General features: G+C 45.2%; 4 protein-coding genes across 4 annotated transcripts; 2 read left to right on the forward strand and 2 right to left on the reverse strand.

Moving 5' to 3' along the window:
- Nucleotides 1-233: 233 nt before the first annotated feature.
- LOC6610052 (VWFA and cache domain-containing protein CG16868) lies at nucleotides 234-5,703 on the reverse strand. Its single transcript, XM_032714985.1, has 6 exons — nucleotides 5,467-5,703; nucleotides 5,081-5,409; nucleotides 4,261-5,020; nucleotides 3,531-4,205; nucleotides 2,893-3,474; nucleotides 234-2,826 (listed from the first exon to the last, which is right to left on the reverse strand). The coding sequence occupies exons 2-6, from the start codon at nucleotides 5,345-5,347 to the stop codon at nucleotides 764-766; spliced, it is 4,347 nt and encodes a 1,448-aa protein (XP_032570876.1). The 5' UTR covers nucleotides 5,348-5,409; nucleotides 5,467-5,703; the 3' UTR covers nucleotides 234-763.
- Nucleotides 5,704-6,249: 546 nt separating this feature from the next.
- On the forward strand, nucleotides 6,250-6,956 carry LOC6610053. Its single transcript, XM_032716130.1, has 2 exons — nucleotides 6,250-6,273; nucleotides 6,332-6,956. The coding sequence occupies exons 1-2, from the start codon at nucleotides 6,262-6,264 to the stop codon at nucleotides 6,890-6,892; spliced, it is 573 nt and encodes a 190-aa protein (XP_032572021.1). The 5' UTR covers nucleotides 6,250-6,261; the 3' UTR covers nucleotides 6,893-6,956.
- Nucleotides 6,957-6,992: 36 nt separating this feature from the next.
- On the reverse strand, nucleotides 6,993-10,533 carry LOC6610054 (pro-resilin). The gene is made up of 2 exons (XM_032716129.1): nucleotides 10,428-10,533; nucleotides 6,993-8,135 (listed from the first exon to the last, which is right to left on the reverse strand). The coding sequence occupies exons 1-2, from the start codon at nucleotides 10,431-10,433 to the stop codon at nucleotides 7,494-7,496; spliced, it is 648 nt and encodes a 215-aa protein (XP_032572020.1). The 5' UTR covers nucleotides 10,434-10,533; the 3' UTR covers nucleotides 6,993-7,493.
- Nucleotides 8,190-9,121, forward strand: LOC6610055 (casein kinase II subunit beta'). Its single transcript, XM_002034635.2, has 2 exons — nucleotides 8,190-8,853; nucleotides 8,927-9,121. Exons 1-2 carry the CDS (start codon nucleotides 8,303-8,305, stop codon nucleotides 9,033-9,035), a joined length of 660 nt encoding a protein of 219 aa, XP_002034671.1. The 5' UTR covers nucleotides 8,190-8,302; the 3' UTR covers nucleotides 9,036-9,121.
- Nucleotides 10,534-20,382: the final 9,849 nt, after the last annotated feature.

The following is a 20,382-nucleotide window of genomic DNA, read 5'->3' on the forward strand; positions in this document are numbered from 1 at the left end:
AGTTTTGCTCTATAAGCCACCTGACAACCCCCGAATAGAGATTGTTATTTATGCACAGGCAATTCTTGGCCACCACAGCAAAAAAAGCCCATTGAGCAGCGTCTGGTTTGCTTATAAAATGTATAGGTGTAAAAATAATTTCATTAACGTACGGCCAGCTGATCGGAGGACGAGCAATTGGCAGACCAATCGATTCATCCGATCGCTCTGGATCAAAGTTAAGATCTTGTGGGTTTTTTGCAAAATTTAAACATTTTATTTGAAACGTACAATGCTATTATAGATGTGTATTACTAAAATCAGTAGTTAGTAACTCTGTGGTCTTAGGGTCTATTACAAAAAACGGTATACGACATGGTATCTTACAATCAGACGACAAGTAAGTACATTTCTGTTGTTGGTGCTTATCAAATAAATGCTAAAAATATCGGAAGTATATAGCTGCACATAATATAGTAATACTTTTCGCAATAAATTACAGTAAAATACAATACAATACAAATACAATACATCGATCAAAAATGGCAGAAACAATGTCATCACTTAATAGTTGGTGTTCGTCTCGTCCTCGGAGGCTCTAATAGATACAGATGGGCCAACAATGGAGTCCACCGCGAGCTCACAAAACACATTGAGGGTTTGGAATGCGGGCCCAGCATTCTGGACTGGCGGCAGTTGAACTGCCCATTTTGGAAACTTACACAACTAAATTGGCAAACAAGCGGACATCTTACGCTCTAAAACTTAACAACGCTATTGTGGACTACGATTCGGCAGTTTCCATGTGCCGGTGCACCGTCACTGGTGCCAGGATGTAGTGCGGCCGGGTCTCATCCCCCTCGAGGGGCAACGTCGTCTGCCCGTAGACACCACCTGCTGGCGGACCGCGACATGGTGAGGGCGTGGCCTGCACCTGCTTGTAACGCTCCGTCTTTGAGGTCGGCTGATTGCTCAAGTAGGGATGCGTGTTTGGCTGCGAGGAGGACTGCTGGCGATTCGTGGGACTCGATATGGATGTGGATATGGACATGGTGTCCGATTTGCTGTGCCGCTTGTCGTGCAGCAGCAAAGGTTCCGCCAGCGTGAAGCACTGCTGGTCGGAACTGTCCTCGTGCGGCGTCATTGTGCTGTAGCCGTGATCCGACTCACCGTTGGGCGGCCGACGATAGCTACTGCCGCTGGAAACGTGGTAGGGCGAAATATCCGCCGCGTGCATCAACTGCCGCTGTGCAGATGCGTGGTCATAGCCGCCACCAAGAGGCGGCTCGTCATGCGCTTTGCAATCGTCAAAGTTGAACCTGGACAGCGGCAAGCCGTAATTCTCTTCCTGCACCGAATCCACATAGAAGTGCTCCTGCGTCTGCGCATCCAGATTGTGCCTGTAGCAGTAGATGGCAAAGCCAATCACCATGACAAGCACCACAATGGCTCCTCCCAGCGGACCGAATGCAGAGTAAGCGTGCTGCTCTCTCTGCGGATTGTGGGCGGCCAGCAGTTCCATCTCGTCCAGCTCACCGTAGGGTGTCAGCGAGGCAAGTACTCCGTTGAAGCAGCTCGCCTGGGACGAACAGAAGGCGGTCGAAAAACTATTGCCGTCCACATCCAACTGGCACCATTCGCAGCCCATCACTCCGAGGCATTCCCTTTGAGTGGAATACGTTTCGCATATGCCAGCAGAACCGGGACAATTCGGTAGAGCACTCAGTAGCTGCGTGGTCGGCGGAAGTGCAATGAAATGTTCACTTGGCGGTGGACAGTACGGAAATTGTCGCGTGTAGTTGGCAAAGTACATGAGGGACGATGGCGAGCTGCTGTCTCCCACCATTGGACACTCGCAGGGACACTCACAGTCTGTTTGGTCCATCCGCTTGCAGTTGAGACACTCTCTGTCGATTGTGCTGCACGGGCAAAAGGCGCCGCCATCGCAGCTGGAGTTTAGTACGGCAGCGAAGAGATTGCTGCCGCGGATCAGGGCAATCGCGTACTTGGTCCTCTCGCCGTGCACTACGTTGCCCAGGATGCTGGACAGAGATGTGTTGAAGGCGTAGTAGCGCTGCAACGTGCGGTTTTGGTAGCTGGCACAGCCGAGTTTCCGTACCAACTGGCCGTGGTTCAACATATCGTTGGCCAAATACGATTCCTTGTGTGTGAGGTGCTCATGTGGACGTCGCTGGTTTTTCGTGAGTGTGGCGGGCTGCAACATGCTGGGGTGGGCCAACAAATATCCCTCGTGCTCGAACAGCAGACACTTTATGTGCGGCAGCTGGCAGATCGGTGTGCCCTCCAGGATCAGGCGATAGTAGAAGGCATAAGGAACGTCCAGGGCTACCACTGCTACTGGTCTGTCCTGCTGGGCAGAGTGCAGTGCATGTGCCTTGCCTTCGAAGATGGTGTGTGCAATGGTGATTATGTATCCAGCTCCTCCGGCATCCAGATATGGAGCTGTGCTAACAATCTTTCCAGGCTGCGCTATTGCCTGTCGGAACCATGGCCTCCGCGTTGGATCATAGCTGCTGCTGAGCAAGCAACCTGGGTACAATTGCAGCACTCCGCTCACACTGGCGATGTAGCGTCGAATGACATGGCTGCGCAGTGATCCCCTTGCGTCCTGGTGCCGTCGTCTCAACTGCTGCATTGCCTGGTACAGGACACCCACTTCGTGACGAATACTGGGACGCAGCCCCATATTGGCCAGCAGGCCACTTGAGTCGCGAAGATAGGCCATTATAGACTCCACATGACGCAGCTGGGTGCGAGGCCTATTGTTGTGAAGGAATCCGAACGGAGACTCGAATGCGGCAGCACTCAGGAACAGGGTTGGAGCATCTGGAAGAATTTTAAATAAAATGATGTTGTAACATTTAGACCGGTTGGCGCATCACTAAAACTCACCCATTGTAGCTACTTGTCTGAAGTAGCGACAGGTTTTGGGCGGTGCACTGCCGCCTTGGTTTATATCCAGGCGATGGTAGAGCAGGTCCATGCTCTCTCCATAGTAGCCCGGTTCGTAGTTGGACACGGTGTCCTTCAGGTTATATCGTTGCGTGGAGGAAACATTGCGCAGTGGATCGCCTCCACTGCTTACCAGGCATAGTACATAGAAACCCAGCACGGATTGCCAGTAGTAGGTACGCTGGAGCCGCTGTCTGCCCACATAGACATCCGTGGTGACATTACCGCTCTCCTCGCGCAGAAGGCGATCCCGTATATGGCTGGAAAAATCCGTGGCGTTTTCAAGGTAAGCGATGTTTACGGGATACGAGGTCTCTCGCTGAATGAGCGGTCGCGGAAAAGCCGGATGAGCTAGCGTGTTTCCCGTCGAGCGATCGAGCAGAAAGGCATAACCTAAGCCCTGCTTGGCACTGGTTGTAGTACTGGGGTAGTTAAGTAGATCCTCAAGCAGATCCGACAGGTACAGGTTTACTCCTACAACACCGTAGGGAGGAACGGCATGCGTGATGGAGACAAGAACATCTGCAAGAAGGCAAAATAATGATTGGGAAATCAAGATTAATCGTTCTGTAACTCACCTCCGCTGTCTGCGTCCACAACTGGAGGGTGAACTTCCAGCGTATCACTCAAATATCGCTCTTGAAAGAGCGGTCCAAATATCCGCGAACTCGTTTGGGGTAACGATGTCTCCGCGTGCATTTTGCTGAGCACATAGAAGCGTCCAACCAAGTCAGACGGTTCCTGTCCACTGGGCCACCAACTTGAAACATCAATCTCGTACTTGGTGTAGTTCTGACTGGCCACATCGTTAAGGAATTGCTTTTCGTACATTATCCGCTTCTCGTCGAGCACCACCGCGCATGTGTTAATGATCACTGGAGCCCTGAGTCGTCTTTGACCATCGGCCACTACTCGCAGTACTGCCATTGCATCAGACAAATTGGTCAGCAGACCACGAGTAATGTAAACGAATTCCACTGGTTGCTCTGCCGTATTTATCATACCCGACTGTTGCAGTCGATGGAGTAGCTCAAAGGAGTACTCAAATCCCAAGGAGTGGTTTGTAAAAGCTTGTGCCCGGCTCAAGTTGTTAATGAAGCTAATAATTTCCTCCTTGTGCGCACGAGTCGCACAGTAGATGCCGTGGCCAGCCTCGGCGGGAAATGCTTCTAGGGACATGAAGTTCGCTTCACTCGCAACCGTAACCAGTGAAACTTTATCCGTATCTTCCAGCAGCTGAAGCATTTCGTGTACTGAAAATAAACCCAAATTATTTTGTTTGCCTTTCAATAAGAATCAATAACTTACCAAAGCTTTTTGAGAGGTCGAATAACTCCGCGCTTAGAGCTGATCCCACGTCGATGAGGAAGAGCACAAATTTCTGCTTAATAGCTGACACGAAGAGCTGACGAAAGTGAAGGCTAGCAGAAGCTCCATCTGAATTGGACAGGAAATATATGTGTTTAAAGTGATTGTCGCTAATTGGCTTGATATTCGAGTTTTCCGCATCGCTTCGACTGAGCCTGCGCTTGAGTAGTACTAGTTGATTCGATATGTAGCCATTGACAGCCAAGGAACGGGCATTATTCTCGTTCAGGAAGGTAGCGCGTGCATCATCCGACTTGAGATAGTTTAGGATTTGGATCTGCTGCCTGTTGTAGTGAATTGATTGGGTCGACGAGGAGCCGAACTCCAAGTCCGCATCGTAGTCAGGCTGGCAGCTCTCTATTTGGGTGTTCAAGTAGAGTTGGACATGCTCATCAGTTGGTGAGGCAGTGTTCCTGGCATGCAGATCTTCCAGCTCCATCTCCAAATCCATTTCGCTCTCCGACTCCTCATCCTCGTCGTCGTAGCTGTACTGCCAGACCTTGGTGAGGTTGTAACGAAGCAGTTCGCGCAGTTCCAACGCCACGTAAGTGGCTTTCTGGATTTTTTTGCTCAGACGCTCGCTGAACAACTGCAAATCCCGCTGCAACTGGGGATTGACCAGACTGCTATCGTTGCTCGTAGCTTGACGAGTGTTTGACGCTCCTTTGGCGCTGCTGAAGTGCATGGAGTCAAAGATTTCCTGAAACGATTAGGGGCATTAAGTCCGAGTCTAAATGCTTGTGCAGTATAGATAGCCCACCTGTATCTTGGCCACCCTCAGCTCCGTATTGCGAATGTTCCGCAGTTTGCCCTCCATGCTGTGTCGCAGCTGCATGGCATTCTGCTGGTTGTGGTGCACGAAAAAGACGCTTCCCGGCGACTGCTGCAGCGGCATGAAGCCAGGATCCATAGGCACTTGGTTGCTAGTTGAGTTGGCTATGGCCAGAGGAACATGTTGACTGCTAGTTGTGCACGCCAGCACTGCCAGAATGAGCAGCACGGCGTTTAGGTGGCTGTTGGGCCACATGGTTTTGGTGGTTCCGGAGGGCTCCGTGGCCACTGGGGCATACTATTGAGCTTACCGCATATCTGCAACACAATGATATGTTAGTTTGAGTGGTTTCCTCTTAAGGAATTCTGTATTACCAGGTTCTTCTCGAGCTGCACGCTGATTTGTTTACGGAATTTCGTCACATAAATCTCGCTGATTCCTCGGTGTTAGGCATAGTAAGCACATCTACATTGCCCACTGGCTCGGGGACAACAACTAATTAACATAAATACACCCGTATTCCTCCGATTAAGCTATTAAATTAAATAATTTTGTCAATGTTTTGCAGATTTTCTTAAAATTCCACATGCGCAGTGTGACCGTATGTCGTAAATTATAGGGCAGCATGCGGAAGATACAAAAATGCGACACAGCAGTGTGGCTGCATATTATTTGTGGTTACCCTAGAAATAACGTATTTTCGAAAATTTCAAATTTGCTGAGCATTTTATAAATTGCATTTACTCAATATTCTTGAAATGTATGCGCACTTTAATAAATAATAATTGCATTGAAATATTTTCTTAGTTGTGTTTTCTCTAGATTCTTTTGCAAATCAATGCTACTTATTACACTTTCCCTTTCACTTTTTATGTGCATCTACAAGCTAGCGACTATTAACCAACGTCTGTGCTCGAAACCCAAGTTGAGCCTTTGCCAATTATTCGTTCATCCGTTGTCAAGGTTGTGTGCATTTGATTCTTTTTTATTTTTGTCGGCTGGATACGTGACTATGTAGTCCGAAGATGGAACAGATGCAGTCCAATTGGTGTCAGACGAACAAGGTGCGTGTCCGGCATGATAAATATTGCAATGGTTCCAATTGTTCAATATAAAAATGAGCAAATCCCAAATATTGCACCGCAGTTTCAATCGAAACGTTCATCAAAATGGTGAAAAAGGTATGATGTGGAGTTATTAAATAAACATTTATACGTAAATCTTTTGGCATTCCTAAAGTTGCTTCTACTGCTGCCATTTGTGGCCATTGTAAGAGCAGAAGTGGATTTCACTGGTGGACGTATAGGACCTTATGCACCAGCTGGGTGGCATCCGCAGATTCCATTCAACTTACCCAACGAGTATGTGCCTCCTATCCGATCAGCTCAAGGAGTAGAAATTACAAAGGCACGAGTGGACCAGTTCGATCCAGTGGAAAAGCCCCAGCCAAATTATTTGCCTCCAAAACAACTGGTAATACCCGAGGAAGAGATTTTGAACACCTCCCGACCGTCTAATCAGTACGGTCCTCCAGATCCGAAATTTAAAATCATTTATCCCGACGATGAGGAGCCAGTTACTGCAAAAGATATCGTAGACAATCAGCAGCCCAAAATCAGAGAGGGACGTTACTTCGTCATTTCGCAGGACAATAAACTACAGAGATTTACTTTCAGCTCCCAGCAAAACGAGAATGCAGAGGATTTTACGGCTCAGTTGACTTACTCCACTGTGGGGCAACTGAAGGATCCAGTGTATCGATACAACAGCCAGGGACAACTGGAGAGGGTCCTGAAGTAGGCAGTTTGGATATAGCTATTTAAAAATGTTAAATACAGTTTTCAAATGTATTCTATTCTCAGAATTATTTGAGTTGTTAATTATAAAGTCGGTTTGGTTTTTCTTTTTGACTTTGTTTTATACAAAAATGCTTCTTTATTCATTTAATAATTATTAAATATACACAAAAATCTCATAAGTTCGTTTCACTTTCGAATTTCCATTTTCGTTTAAAAACTAAATACAATCCTTATGCATGTATGTATGAATGCGTAATGGTCATGTTGTGGGTGAGTGGTGTGTTGGTGTGTGTGCGTAGTCTAACACAAAATGAAGGCGCTTAAACAAAACGAAACGGCAAGGAGTTCCAGGCGTAGAGACGGAAAACAGGATAACGAACAGCAGTGAAACGGAAACGGAAAGGAACGCGCCTGTCTATGGCAAAATGGCGGGCGTCCCACTAAGGGGATACACAGAGATGGGGATAGGGATATATGGATAGACTGACTGCGATCGCTGGCCCACTGGCTGGATGTGCGTTTAATACTCGGCCAGCGATCCCATGAAGTAGACGAGTATAGTTGCGGGGTCGACCTAAATCGGGTATCCTCACTACCCCATCTTAGTAGCCGTTGAACTTGCCCTGCTGCGCGTTGCTATCATAACCGCCACCGTTGCGACCATTGCCATTGCCGTTTCCGTTGCCATTGCCGACCTGCTCGTACCGAATGGTTGGGCGGTATCCATTCTGGTCGGCCTCGTACTCAACAATCTGTTTGCGACCATCGGGCAGCAGGACGTAGTAGCGGCCCACGGCAAGATCGCCATCGCGGGACTCCATGTGTCCGAAGTCATTGCCCGACTCGTAGTCCTGTACGTCGTACTTGAACTCGTACTTGGCGGGTCCGTACTGCTCCTCATCCCGTTGTCCGTAGCCGTTGCCGTTGCCATTACCGCCGCCATAGCCGCCGTTTCCGTTTCCGCCCTTGAAGATGGCACCAGTCAGCGCTGGAGCACCGTATTGACCCTGAGGAGGAGCGATGGGGGCGCCATAGCTGTTGCTGGGCGCTCCTCCATTGCCGCCGGTCCGCTGGGGTGGCAAGTAGTTGTTCGACGGCGACTGGTAGCCCTGCGTGGGCGGCAGATAGTTGTTGGACGGCGCCTGGGGCGACTGGTTCGGTGGCAGGTACTGGTTCTGGGGAACTGGTGGTTCCGCATGGGTCCAGGCAGCCAGGCACACGAGCAGGGCAATAGATGTAAAAGCCTGGGAATGAAAATTCAGGGTTGCATTTAGATTACAGTTATCGTTTTGAGTTGGCAACCTTTTATTGAACACTCCGTCCCTGACAGCTGTCATTCGAAATTAAATAAGTCCCATTGTTAAGCTCGCGAGGTTTTTACTGAATAAATTAAAACGAAAGTGAAGCAACTATGACTGATTCGGACGAGTCTTCCTGGATTCATTGGTTTTGCAAGCAGCGTGGCAACGAGTTCTTTTGCGAAGTGGATGAGGAATACATCCAGGACAAGTTCAACCTAAACTTTCTTGACTCGAACGTGAAGAACTACAAATGTGCCTTGGAGGTGATCCTGGATCTCAATCCGGGTTCAGCCTCGGAAGACCCCGCTGAACCAGAACTGGAGGCTAGTGCAGAGAAACTGTATGGCTTGATCCACGCTCGCTTTATCCTAACCAACCGGGGCATCGAACTGATGTTGGAGAAGTACAATAAGGGCGAGTTCGGGACGTGTCCACGAATATTTTGCCATCAGCAGCCGGTGCTGCCCATTGGCTTGAGCGATAATCCCGGCGAGGAAATGGTCGCCATCTATTGCCCGAAGTGCAATGATGTGTACATTCCCAAGGCATCGAGACACTCGAATCTGGATGGAGCCTTCTTTGGCACTGGATTTCCTCATATGCTGTTCATGGAGAAACCGGATGCTAGGCCCAAGCGGGGAAAGCAGAAGTTTGTGCCCAGGTTAGATATTCTGTCTTCAGTGTCTTCTATTACTTACTAAAATTGTATAACTAATGTATCTATGTTTTCCCAGGCTTTTTGGCTTTAAGATCCACCACACGGCCTACCGAACAGCCGCTGAGAACCAAAAAGATGCGACAGTGTCGCCAGTGGGAGAAATCGATAGCCCATCCCACATCTGATCATAAGCAACTGTCGCGTACTTCACGAATAAATGGGCACTGTTCCCCCGGCTGGCTTCCAGCTCATTAAACTCTCATAACAATAACTGCTCAGGCTGTGACCCGCTTGACAATCTTTTGTTTGGATTTGATTGCCTGCGAGCAGGCCCAGAATCGGCTTTGTCTCTCCCATCTTTACAGCATTTAGCTGGGGCATATGCAAATCTGCGGTAATTGGGTCCCAGATGAAGCTCCCATCGGATTGGATTGGATTTAGCTGGGCTGCAAGTGAAGGGCTGATCTCGTGATCTTGCGCAATGCGTCTGAATCTTAAGTATTCGCCGTGTGGCGCGGACAACCTGTGGGAGAACCTCTTCGGCTCACTCTTACACAACTTATTTCCGAATCTTGTGCAAAAGATCTGGCCGAATGTTTAGGCACAGGGCCGTCAATGACTTTCATGCTTCATTGGCGTTAAAATGCTATGCTTTTTGGCTGCGCTTTTGTCTGTATTTTTTTTTATCGCCGCCTGGCCATCTCCAGACTGCCTTACTTGGGCATGTCCAGTAGTTCTTCTTCCGCCACTTAAAGTTTCTCTAATTTATTCATTGCAAAATGACCCCAAGCAGCGGCAGCTGTTGTTGCATCTGTTTGTTACCCACACCCTAGAAATGAACTGGGATCGCTGGCTGCAATTGTTTCCCAGGCGGATGATATCGGTGTTCTAATTCCGCAACCTACCATAAAAAACAGTAGCTATCCTAAACAAATTGATGGTAATCTTAACCGTGATGATGATGGCAGCTTATGAAATTTATTATGCGGATCTCCGCTTGATTAATCACCCAGCTGAACTTGACTTTTAATATGGCTCAAATATTAATATTTCATGTCTTCTCCTTCCGATTAGCTGATTAAGTGCTATGCGAGACAATGAAAGCTTCATTAGTTTGATGAGCTGTTTAATTGATTGATCGATCTAGTGCCAAAAACGATTTTAAATGAGGGCTATTGATTGGATACAGAAATATACAGAAAACAAAATTCGAACATGTTTTAGCACCTTTGCAATGTAGAAAATGAGATGGGCGAATTTGTTTATTTGATCATTCTAAGATTTTGTAACCCAACGTTGTTTGTATGTTAGCTAGAGCAAACTTCAATATCCTTTGACAAATTAATAAAAAGATGAAACTGTATCTTATAAAGGACCTATATTGAATGATTTTTATAGCTATTCAAGTTTTATATCCTTTAGTCCTATCGTGTCCCGAATGCCGCATGAGGCATTGTATTTAAACCTATTGACTTTGACATCCTTCGTTTTGGCTGCCCATATCCTTTTGTGAGGACTTCATTTTCACACAGCACACCACTTGGCACTTGACTCGAAAGTTCTATTCGGCTATATACCTTCATATTGTGTTGTCACTTGTTTGGGATTTTGGCACACATGAAAACGGTTTTTGTTAACTTTGCTCCGTTGGCTGTGTTCTTCTTGTGAAGATGGTTGACTTGATTGTGATACTGAAACAATTTCGTAGGCCAGTATTTATATTTGAAATGAGCAGCAGCTAACGCGGCGTCGTCGACGTCGGCTTCAAAAAATTGCGCGCCAAAATGTGTGTGTTTTTTGTTCAGTTTAGTTCGTTATTTCAATTTTCGGTTAGTCGAGAAAAAAATGAGTGCCACAGTGCCGAACGAACGAGCACTTGAAAAACATTACAAAATAATGCAAAGCACACGGAGCGGAGGAAGAGCAAATCGCTCTCGGTGGTGCTGCCGAGAAAATAGGGAAAACGCTTGAGGTGGATTTGTTATAGTAAACTAGTTGCTTTGAAAATTAAAGCGCCAAACATTTTGACGATGCTGACTTCGTATCTGCGGTCGGGCTCGGCAAATGAGCGAAGATGAGTGCCAAACATCCAAACAAATGAGACGAGGGAGTACCGCGCTCCTGCGGCTGCAGGCCATAAACATTTGTTGCCGCTCGTGTAATAGCAGAAACACTTATTTGTAATGGAATTAGTCATGCAGCAGGCAGCGGGCAGCGACGTCGACGGTAGCGTCCAAAAGCCAAGTGAGCGGAGGCAGCTGCTCCACGCATCTTCATCTCGCATCGGAGGCTTCAGCTTCAGTCGCGCGGCAGCTTCAGCGGCGGCCGCCTCGAAAGGCGAAGCAGAAACAAAAGACTCAGGCAACGAACTTGCTGCAGGCAATGCTGCTGCAAATTGTTTCCCCTTAGTGCGTGGGAGTTTTCGCTGGGTTTTGCTCGGTTTTGTTTTTCGGCACAACTAATGAGCTGGATTATGCCCCCGACTTCACAAATGTGTCCGTTTGGATTGGCGTTGACATGGATTCAAGTCGGATAAGCTGCAATTGAGATGTGAGCACAGTGAGGGAAAAAGCGTTTTTAGATACGTTATCTTTCTGTTGGGAAAGATACGCTCTGGTGTCGAAAATGTTGATTGTTATTAATCTGAGCATTAGTAACTACTTGTAGCTGGTATGCGAAACAAAATTACCTAAGGATCTCCACAATGGGAACATTCATTTATGCGTAAAACATGCTTCAATTTAAATGAGCTATAAAGTAATTGATACATTTACTTTTTAAACAACTAATTTTTAGAAAGAAAATAAACATATATATTAAAGAAATATGGTAACATGGTTTTTTCCCATTTATCCATTTCCTGCTAGTCGTATTGAAATGTGTTTGCTCAATAGTTTTGGATACTTATTTATCCCATTAAAAAGTCGATTGCATAACACAAAGGAAACTTGAACTCTTAAAAAATACTCGAACACAATACTTGACAACAGGGAAAAGTAACTCAATATTTTTATTGCCATATTCCAAGTTTATTTAAACAGTGGGCGTAGCATCCATCACGATCTGCAAATATTTCTTTGGTCAATTGTCTTTTGGCTCATTGGTCGAATGCGTAGCAAATTTAAATTTTTAACATTTTGTTATAACGGACCCTGCTTATTTTGCGATTTGGCACGAGCTGACTTTCACATTCGATAATGCCAAGTTTATGAGTTGTAAATTAAAGGCCGTGCGAAGCCACGCCCCAAATGAGCTGGAAATTAATGAGGTATTGAGGGACTGAAGGGATGGGGTGGGATGGAATTGCTTCCTCGCTGCGTATTCCGCAAAGTGATTTTCTGCAAGTAATACTCGACCTTGACACAGACCACAATAAAAATAAATTAGAGAATATACTGCCAAGCTTTGTAATTACCAAGATCATTTGGAGTTATGTGTGCAAATATGCGAATGCGAAAAATTCAAATAAACAAACAGAAATTATAGCAGATCAGGTAATACTTGACTTCATAATGGCTAATATGAATCTTGAAATGTAAGCAAAACAATTAAATAAACCTTCGTATGCCGAATTCCTAGTCTCGGAAACCAAAACTGAAATTCATATTCAATAGCACTCCATGAACGACTTGAAATCTGTTTTCGGTTTTCAGTTTTCAGCTTCAGTCTTCTGCTTGTTTTTTTTACGTTTGTAATCATTTTTCCAGCACATTAAAAAATCATTTAATTTCCTGCATCGTCTAATTTACATTGAACGTGGCAGACAGAGAGGCCATTTAGACTTGGAGTTGTATATGGAGTTCGAGAGGGAAGCTAATGGCACCCAGCCAGGTGATGATGCGCCAAGTCGAAGACAATGACGATTTGTAATTTCTGATGCCTGCTCTAGAGCTTCGAGAGGGGCGGACCTTGAAATACATATGTATCCGTATCTGTATCTGCAGATCCGAATCTATGTTTGCTTTGTAACCTAGAATGCTGACGAGTGGAGCGCCGCCAACGTGTAATTTAAATTAAACTACGATAATTTCTGATGCAATGCCCCCCAAGACGGACAGAATCAATTAAGGCGTCTTTTGATGTAAATTGCGCCTCACTTTGAATATGCCGTGCCACTCTAGATGATGATATTTCGAGAGCGATTTTGGATTCGAGATCTCCGTGGCACCGAGTTCTTCGCACACCGACTGCATTTTTCGCCCGACGCGAAGGTCGCTGCCTTTTGCCAGAATCCGGAGTAAAAGTCGATTGACTCACACACAAAATTGCCAAACTTTGACATTTGGGAACCGCTCTAAAGTGAACTGAAGTGGATGTGAGTAAGCTGGGTGGGGATGAATTATGATAGGGATGACTATAAGGAAATTAGGGGTTTCAACAACTGATTCTTCCGAGAACCTATTTATAAAGAAAGCTTTTAATGTTGAGCTATAAGTTACCTTTTTTATTTAACAAATTGAGGGAGCAAATATCTTAAAAAGGCCATGAAATAAATCTATAATATTGTCGCTTAAACACCTATTTTCGTTTAACGTCTTAATTAACAATTCCAAAATCATGCCGGCAGTTATTGATAACATTCCGTCAAGAGACGAAGGCACGCGAAGGTCGCACCTGGGAATCGTTGGCGCTCATCCTCCGTGGCTCCACTCACCTATGGCATTTGAGCGATGGACCCGCGATCTCGATCGCTCTGCAACTCAATGGCTGTCATAAAAGACGCATTCACAGTGCACTCCATACTCCATAACGTAATTGCACTCACACACAGGCCGCCTTGTGCAGTTGGCCAAATTGCCAAATTAGTTGCTGCTAGTGCAGCATCATTCAGTAGAGCCCAACTCTCGCAGCTCTGGGCATTTGGATCTCACTACTACACGGCATAATTAAAACGTATGCGAAGCAATTAAACTTGAAACAGAACGGTGGGGCAGAAGGAGCTGGCCTGCGAGCTGTGGCACGGGCATTCATATGCGGCTAAATTCGGGCGCAGGCAGGGGCATAATGATTGATGTCGGCCAATACACTCAGAAAAACATCGATGTTCTCAAAGAACACGGCTTTTTAATTCTGTTACTTAACTGGATATTATTTATAGATTATGAGCCAATGAAATTAGTGTCTTCCTAAGAATGGAACACTGAATTCATTAATAATTACGGTCAATACATTTTGCAAATGAACGTCGGTTTTTTATATATTTTCATGTGTACGCACACGTAACCAAAGCAAATAAAAGCTTGTGACTAAACATTGCATTTTGTGGGCGATGGGAGCATGGGTCCTGTGATTTATTTACGGCCCCAGCGGTCATAAAGATGGTTCCCACTGCCAGTCAAGGCAACAATGATGATGGTGTGGCAGCTACCGAAAAATTTGCCTTTTGTTTGGGACTGGTGCGCGGTGCACTTTAGTCATTGTTATACAATTCCGGATTTGGTTTGAGCCACATTAGATGGCCGAAATCAATTGAAGAACCCTCGATGAATGCGTGCCACGTTTGTGGTTTGCCCCACAGGTCATCGGATGAATGGTCCATTGTCTCTGGCCCTGGAATGCCGCAGATTGCACAGCGATAATGTGCCGGAGTTCGCGGCTAATCCGCTGGCCAAGTGTGGAGCTACGTGTGGATCAACTCGACGCCACTTGTAAGAACTTGAGCTCCGACTACATCCTCTTGCGTGGGGGTCAACCTGTTTCTGTTTGCTGTTCGTCGGGGGTGGGGGAGGGGGCCATTTGATTGGCACTTTCTGCGGGCCTACCCACATCCACATCAGCACATCAGCACCTCGATGATGAGCATGTGCTCACGGATTCGGATTCCGAAACTGAATCAGCACACCTTTTAATAGACAATGGACAAACATGCTCACTATTCTCTCACGTTGCCATATCGATAAGCACTTTGATCCAACTTCCGCCTTCCCAGCGAACTCTGTGAGATCCGCGAAGATAAGGTTGGGCCAACTATCTGTATCTCTACACCATCTACATCGGAGTATCTACATCTATCCATGACACTGAACCTCGGCGGCCTCATCCTTAGCTCGCAGCATTGACATTGAAACTCTGACACGCTGGAACGAGCCGGCAAATTTGATCTCGGGTGTAATTCATCTCAATTGAACCCTATGTTTGGGTAGCACAGTGGTGTTAACCATCGAAAGCAATAGGATTGGCTAGTAAGAGCAGTATAGGAAAATAATTATCGCTTTTGCCCCACTGTGGCTGTTGGCTATTAAACAATTAAAAACCAACAGCGAAAACAATAACAAGCCCAACTACAAGACACCGAAAACTTTAATAAAGAGCATCTTAAGTTGTGGAATTTTTCAAAGCTACAAGCAGGCGAAGCCGACAAAGTCTTAGGGCCGAATACCATAGTAATGTTATGTAGTTTCGAAAAACACTTTCGATTTCAGCTGATGATTGTGCAAGATGGTGATGGTTCAGTGGGTCGGTAGTCCAGGTCGGGTCAGCTCCCCACCAAGTAGCAGCTGGCCCACCTGAATTCGGACTTTTACCAGCGTAGAACACGTCTCGTTATGGCCATTATACGAGCAACTGGGTGCTGGGAAATTGTGGGAGCCTCCAACTCGGCTCATAATTCCTGTCATTTGGATTGGAACTGGAACGTCTGGCCACAGCCAGAGACGACTCTCAATTGGCATGTGAATGAATGAATGACGAGGCTGTCATTATCACGAATGCAATTCGCCGAAAGCGGAGATCCGTCTCTGAGTGGGGGAGTCGATCGATCATTATCACCATTATCCGAACGCTTCTCGGTTGTCGATCTTCATCTGCTCGCAGCCAAATGTCAAGGCACATCCTTTCTTCTTTTGCATGTCGCCTCGCAGAATGCTGAACAATCTAACCCCTAACAATTAATAATAATAAGTTGCCCCATAATAAGTGCTTTGCCTCGGAAAAACCGAGCGAATGCCGCAAGGTTTGTTATTTGTAATATGAAGAGCGGTTTACACAGGTGGTAGGAAAGTAATTTCAATGACAAAATATACTTTTTTTGGAAAAATCAAAAGCCCAATTGGTACTTATATTACATTCAGTTTGTTTAAAAATATGATATTTCATGATCATGATATTTCCGATCCCATAAACACTGCAAGTCGCTTTGCACTTGCTTCTTGTAGAGCAAAAAGCAATTTCGAATCAATTTGAAGTCGAATTGAGCGCCTTTGGAGTTCACCCTCATCATTGGAGCAATTGTCTTGCCGAAAATTAATTGCTTGGCCCCAAAAGACGAAAGGCATCCGACGGACTCTCTAGGCCGCGATTAGTTGTGGTCCTAATTTTCGGACATTATTGCGTTGGCAAATTGCAAAAGGTGGCAGAAAATCAGCGATAAGAGCCGTCAACCTTGAGGGATTCAGGCTAAAATGAAAACGAAGCGCTGGCAGGGAAAAAGATACTAGATACGAGACACTTGAGCAACCAAAATTGGGTTTTCAATTCCACTTGCAATGGACAAGCATAGGTTTCCTTTTGAGAGCTTATCTGTGCAATTGATTCGCCATCTAATTCAATAAACTCTGACAAAATGATGCCACATTTTGTGGCATAAATCAAACGCATTGTTCCAGCAGCCGCAAATTCGCTTCCTTGATTCCGTGCCATACCTACGTATCTATACATATATCTGTGCCTTTGAGTGTGGGTGACGAGGATGATCCACGGACGGACGAACTAGATGTTTTGCAAGGCATCTGCTGCAGCTCCGCTCACGAATTTCGGAATTTATGATTTTCTACTGATGTAATAATAATCATGCACAGCCCCAGACGACAGGTGAAAAATTGTTACAATTTGATGGCTCTGCCAGTCGCAACAACGTGATGCGGCACCGCAGCAAGCTGCTGCAGTTGCAAGTTGCAAGTTGCAAGTTGCTAGTCCAGCCCCCTTCCACCTTGTGGGCTTGTGAGTTGCTGTGGGCCCCACCATCGCAACATGGATCGCTTTTTTATGGGCCTCCAAATCGCTTCTTTAATGCTGAGACCGCCGCTGTCGCTGCTACAGATTTCGAATTTTTAGAATGTGAAGTTCGCTGGGCTAATTAGATATGCACGTATTGGCTGGCACATTATTTATTGCACATTGCATGTATTTTCAGTGGATCTCAGTGCGCCTGGGGACTGGGAAACCTACCAAGCCAAGAGTGAAAAAACGAAATTATCTCGGAAATATAACAATAATATAAAGTGGACATTTATAGTTGTGGCATTATAAATATTTGTATCGAAGTGATTAAGTAAATGATTTTTATAGCGCTTGTATTTTATATTTTAAGTTCGTTTAAGACTCAAAATGACTTCTGGGTAATTAAACTGCTTTCAATAATGCCAATGCTGTCAACGCCAATTTCAGTGATGGCAATTCTTATAAAATTTCAACGAGATATTGTCGGTTTGAAATGTAATAGCTACAAATTTAATGGGTTGGATAAGTGTTATGTGGCACCCCTGGCTATTGGCAGTTGGGAACTTCCAAGGCAAGTTCGAGATACAAAATGTGAAGGTCAGACTGCAAAATGCTCCCCTTTTTTTTGGTCTTTAGCAGGTACTAGAAGAGCGCTAAGAAACATTCAATCATTCTTTCGACCTTGTCGCCTTGACGTTGAAACCCTAAACTTGTTGGCTTCTGTGTGAAAATGGCAGTTGAACAAATAGCGATCAGTGTTTGGTGTTGAGTCAGTCAATCAGTCAGTTTGTGCTCGCAAATGAGATAGATTACAATGGGTTCTCGGCTGAAATTGTTCTATGGATCTTAGGCCTCTGAGCTGGGAGCTGCTCCCCCCTCCCCCTCCACCATCGAGCGACCCAGACAAACAGACAATGAGTACGAGTATATTGTAAGAATGCCAAATGTAAACCGAATTGCTGACGGCTGTTGTCTGGGTCGCCGCTTCTGCTCAAGTGGCATGCCACCAGAAATACTGAAGATTAAAGACAAAAACCCAAAATCATAGACTGACTTGAAAGCACCCATCTATCTATGTATCTACCTATCTATCTATCTATCTATCTATTAAAGCTAGCGCCAATGCAATTTCGGGCTTCATCTTCGACTAGTAATCAAAAGTCGGGGACTCTCCACTTTACATTGCTGCAACACGCAAAACCAAAATAGTAAAAAAATCGAGAAAAAATCACAAAAATGAGACGCCAAAGCAGATTAATTATGAAGCCCAGAGTCTCAGCCAGAGTTTTGAGACTGAGCTGGGCCGACAGCCAGAAGGAAGCTTAGGAAGCAATCTTGGCTCAGTTATGAGGCAGGTGAATGTGCTGAATGCCACCAGGCACATGGCAGCGTCTATTTTTGTTGAGTGTTTGACATATGATTTTTGCTAAATGAAAAATCTTTCGAGTCTTCGACTTGCAGTTGGCAGAATTTTCGTAATGGTTTTTGGGGCTATTGCGGAAAAACTTTTATTTGCCGGTTAGTCAGTCGGTTCTTTCACAACCCATTCGACTTGGCTGAGCTCTCCAGCCTCATATCCAATACCCATGCCAATCCCCCCACCTGCCCGATCAGATCTCTTTGCTTGGCAATAAAAGGCTGACAAGAAATCAATGAGCATAAATAAGTTTAGAGCGGAACCGAGCGGCCTCCTAATACTGGGCACTAAATAGCAGTTTAATTGGCACCCACGGCGGCAACAATGGCTCGGATTAGGCGGCCCAATTGCCGCCTGGTGCTGCACCAGGAGTCATCCGGCTGAGCAGGCTGGCCCACCATTGGCACATCGCATAATTGTGGCCATGATGCTGCAAAATCCAACCACCTGAACAAGAGGAACGAATTGGGAAATAGTCAAAGCATCTGCTTTTAGCACATTTTTGAACCCTTTAAGAGTTTTTAGAAAATTCTAATCATAGCTTATATTCTATTATATCGAAAGAGTATTTGTTCATTTTTACATCGAATTGATCGAATTGTTTTTCTTCGCAGAAACAATAACAAGATAACAATTACAACAGTGGATTCAATTAGGTGAGCGTTGCATAAGTGCCAGCTTACTTAATTAAAGTATTCAAATAAGTTCGAACGATTGCGTCTGGTGGGAGCCGCTGAAAAGGGTCTTTGCTCACTTTCTAACTCGCATTTTGCTCTCAATACTCGAGTACGGGTATTTTCGAAGCTGCGTAATCGCGGCCCCAAACAGCAACCAGACCCCATCCCACCCCAAAAACCCAAACCAAAATCCCAAAAAAAAAGAGACGAAACCGAAAACCAATCCAATTCAATTCCAATCCGAAATCCACTCGCGCTGATGTGTCTTCATTGTTGTTGGCTGTTGGAAATTTCTATGGCTGTGTTGCCACAAGAGTTCGACATGTGAAGTATCATAAACATTCACTTTTATCTACGAAATGCAGCGACGAATGGAGCGTCGTCGTCACCCAATTTCCTGCTGCTACTTGATACAGTTTTTTAACGTGGACAAGGTCGTTGGAGAGCCGCCTGTCATTCAGTCCTAACACACACATTTTTTTTCGGCCCATTTGTTTGTTGCGGTTTATGCAATAGGCAAACATCACAACAATGGGTAAGGGTAATTGATGCCAGGCTGGTAAGTCAGTCAGTGAGTTAGTAGTGGCTCCTTAATTCCTGTCAATGTGTCATCGCTACACAAACTCACATTTTCCGCCAAGGAAACGGATGCCTGCCTCCACATCCCAAAATCCGATATACCACAAGCGGTGTAAGTACTTAGGATTAATTGCACTTGAGCCCAGTAATCCATTGGTTCGATGGCAAATTTCTTTGCTGCTGAGAGTCTTTGGCCTTTATGGCCCATACAATGCCATAATAATGGAGCGTTAAATGGGTTAGCAACGCCACCATCATTATAGGGCATAAACCACATCAAAGTGGCGCCAAAGGGCATCGAAAATAATGCGAATATCCGTATGTACTTATTGTTTCTTTCTCACAAGCCGCCTTTTTTGGCCAAATTATTCGAGTGCTTCCAAAAATAATTCGAAAAGTTTGTACCGTTTTAAACGCGACGAGGGGCGGGAGAAGGTGTCAATATGCAAATTGGCAAGGGTCGAATTGATTGATCGCCTCTCAAAGTAATTATGCATAATAATCTATCGAAATAAGCGAAAATAATATGGTAGCCGGCCACGGGGCGTATACGTGATGGGAAAACAAAGCAGTGGTAAGTGCTTGACAATACAAGAAGGCTGATATCTATAAACGCCAATTACTATATATGAATTATTAGGCTGTAACTATTGTGTATTATTGTTATGCTGTATCTATTTACAGCATAATAATAATTCAAATGAAGGAATTTACTTCTACTATAGTTACACCATGCTTTGTTTTCCCATTACGTATACGACCCGTGGACGGCTACCATATTATATTATAGGCTATTATATTTTTAATATTATATGCAATTTAAAATGCATATAATATGCTTGTTATAACAAGCTTCCCGATAATGTTCCTATTTATTTTACATATGTTTAAGGAAGATACATTCTAAAAACGGTTTATTAA

The sequence above is a fragment of the Drosophila sechellia genome, chromosome 2R, assembly GCF_004382195.2.
Source record: "Drosophila sechellia strain sech25 chromosome 2R, ASM438219v1, whole genome shotgun sequence".
NCBI classification, from domain to species: Eukaryota; Metazoa; Arthropoda; class Insecta; order Diptera; family Drosophilidae; genus Drosophila; species Drosophila sechellia.

Bases quoted from the DNA above. Each gene is read 5' to 3' on its own strand.
- LOC6610055 (XM_002034635.2), top strand. From the start codon at position 8,303: ATGACTGATTCGGACGAGTCTTCCTGGATTCATTGGTTTTGCAAGCAG. The intron at 8,854-8,926 runs GTTAGATATTCT...ATGTTTTCCCAG, and splicing joins AAGCAGAAGTTTGTGCCCAG to GCTTTTTGGCTTTAAGATCC.
- LOC6610052 (XM_032714985.1), bottom strand. From the start codon at position 5,347: ATGTGGCCCAACAGCCACCTAAACGCCGTGCTGCTCATTCTGGCAGTG. The intron at 5,021-5,080 runs GTGGGCTATCTA...TAATCGTTTCAG, and splicing joins TGAGGGTGGCCAAGATACAG to GAAATCTTTGACTCCATGCA. The intron at 2,827-2,892 runs GTGAGTTTTAGT...AAATTCTTCCAG, and splicing joins CAGACAAGTAGCTACAATGG to ATGCTCCAACCCTGTTCCTG.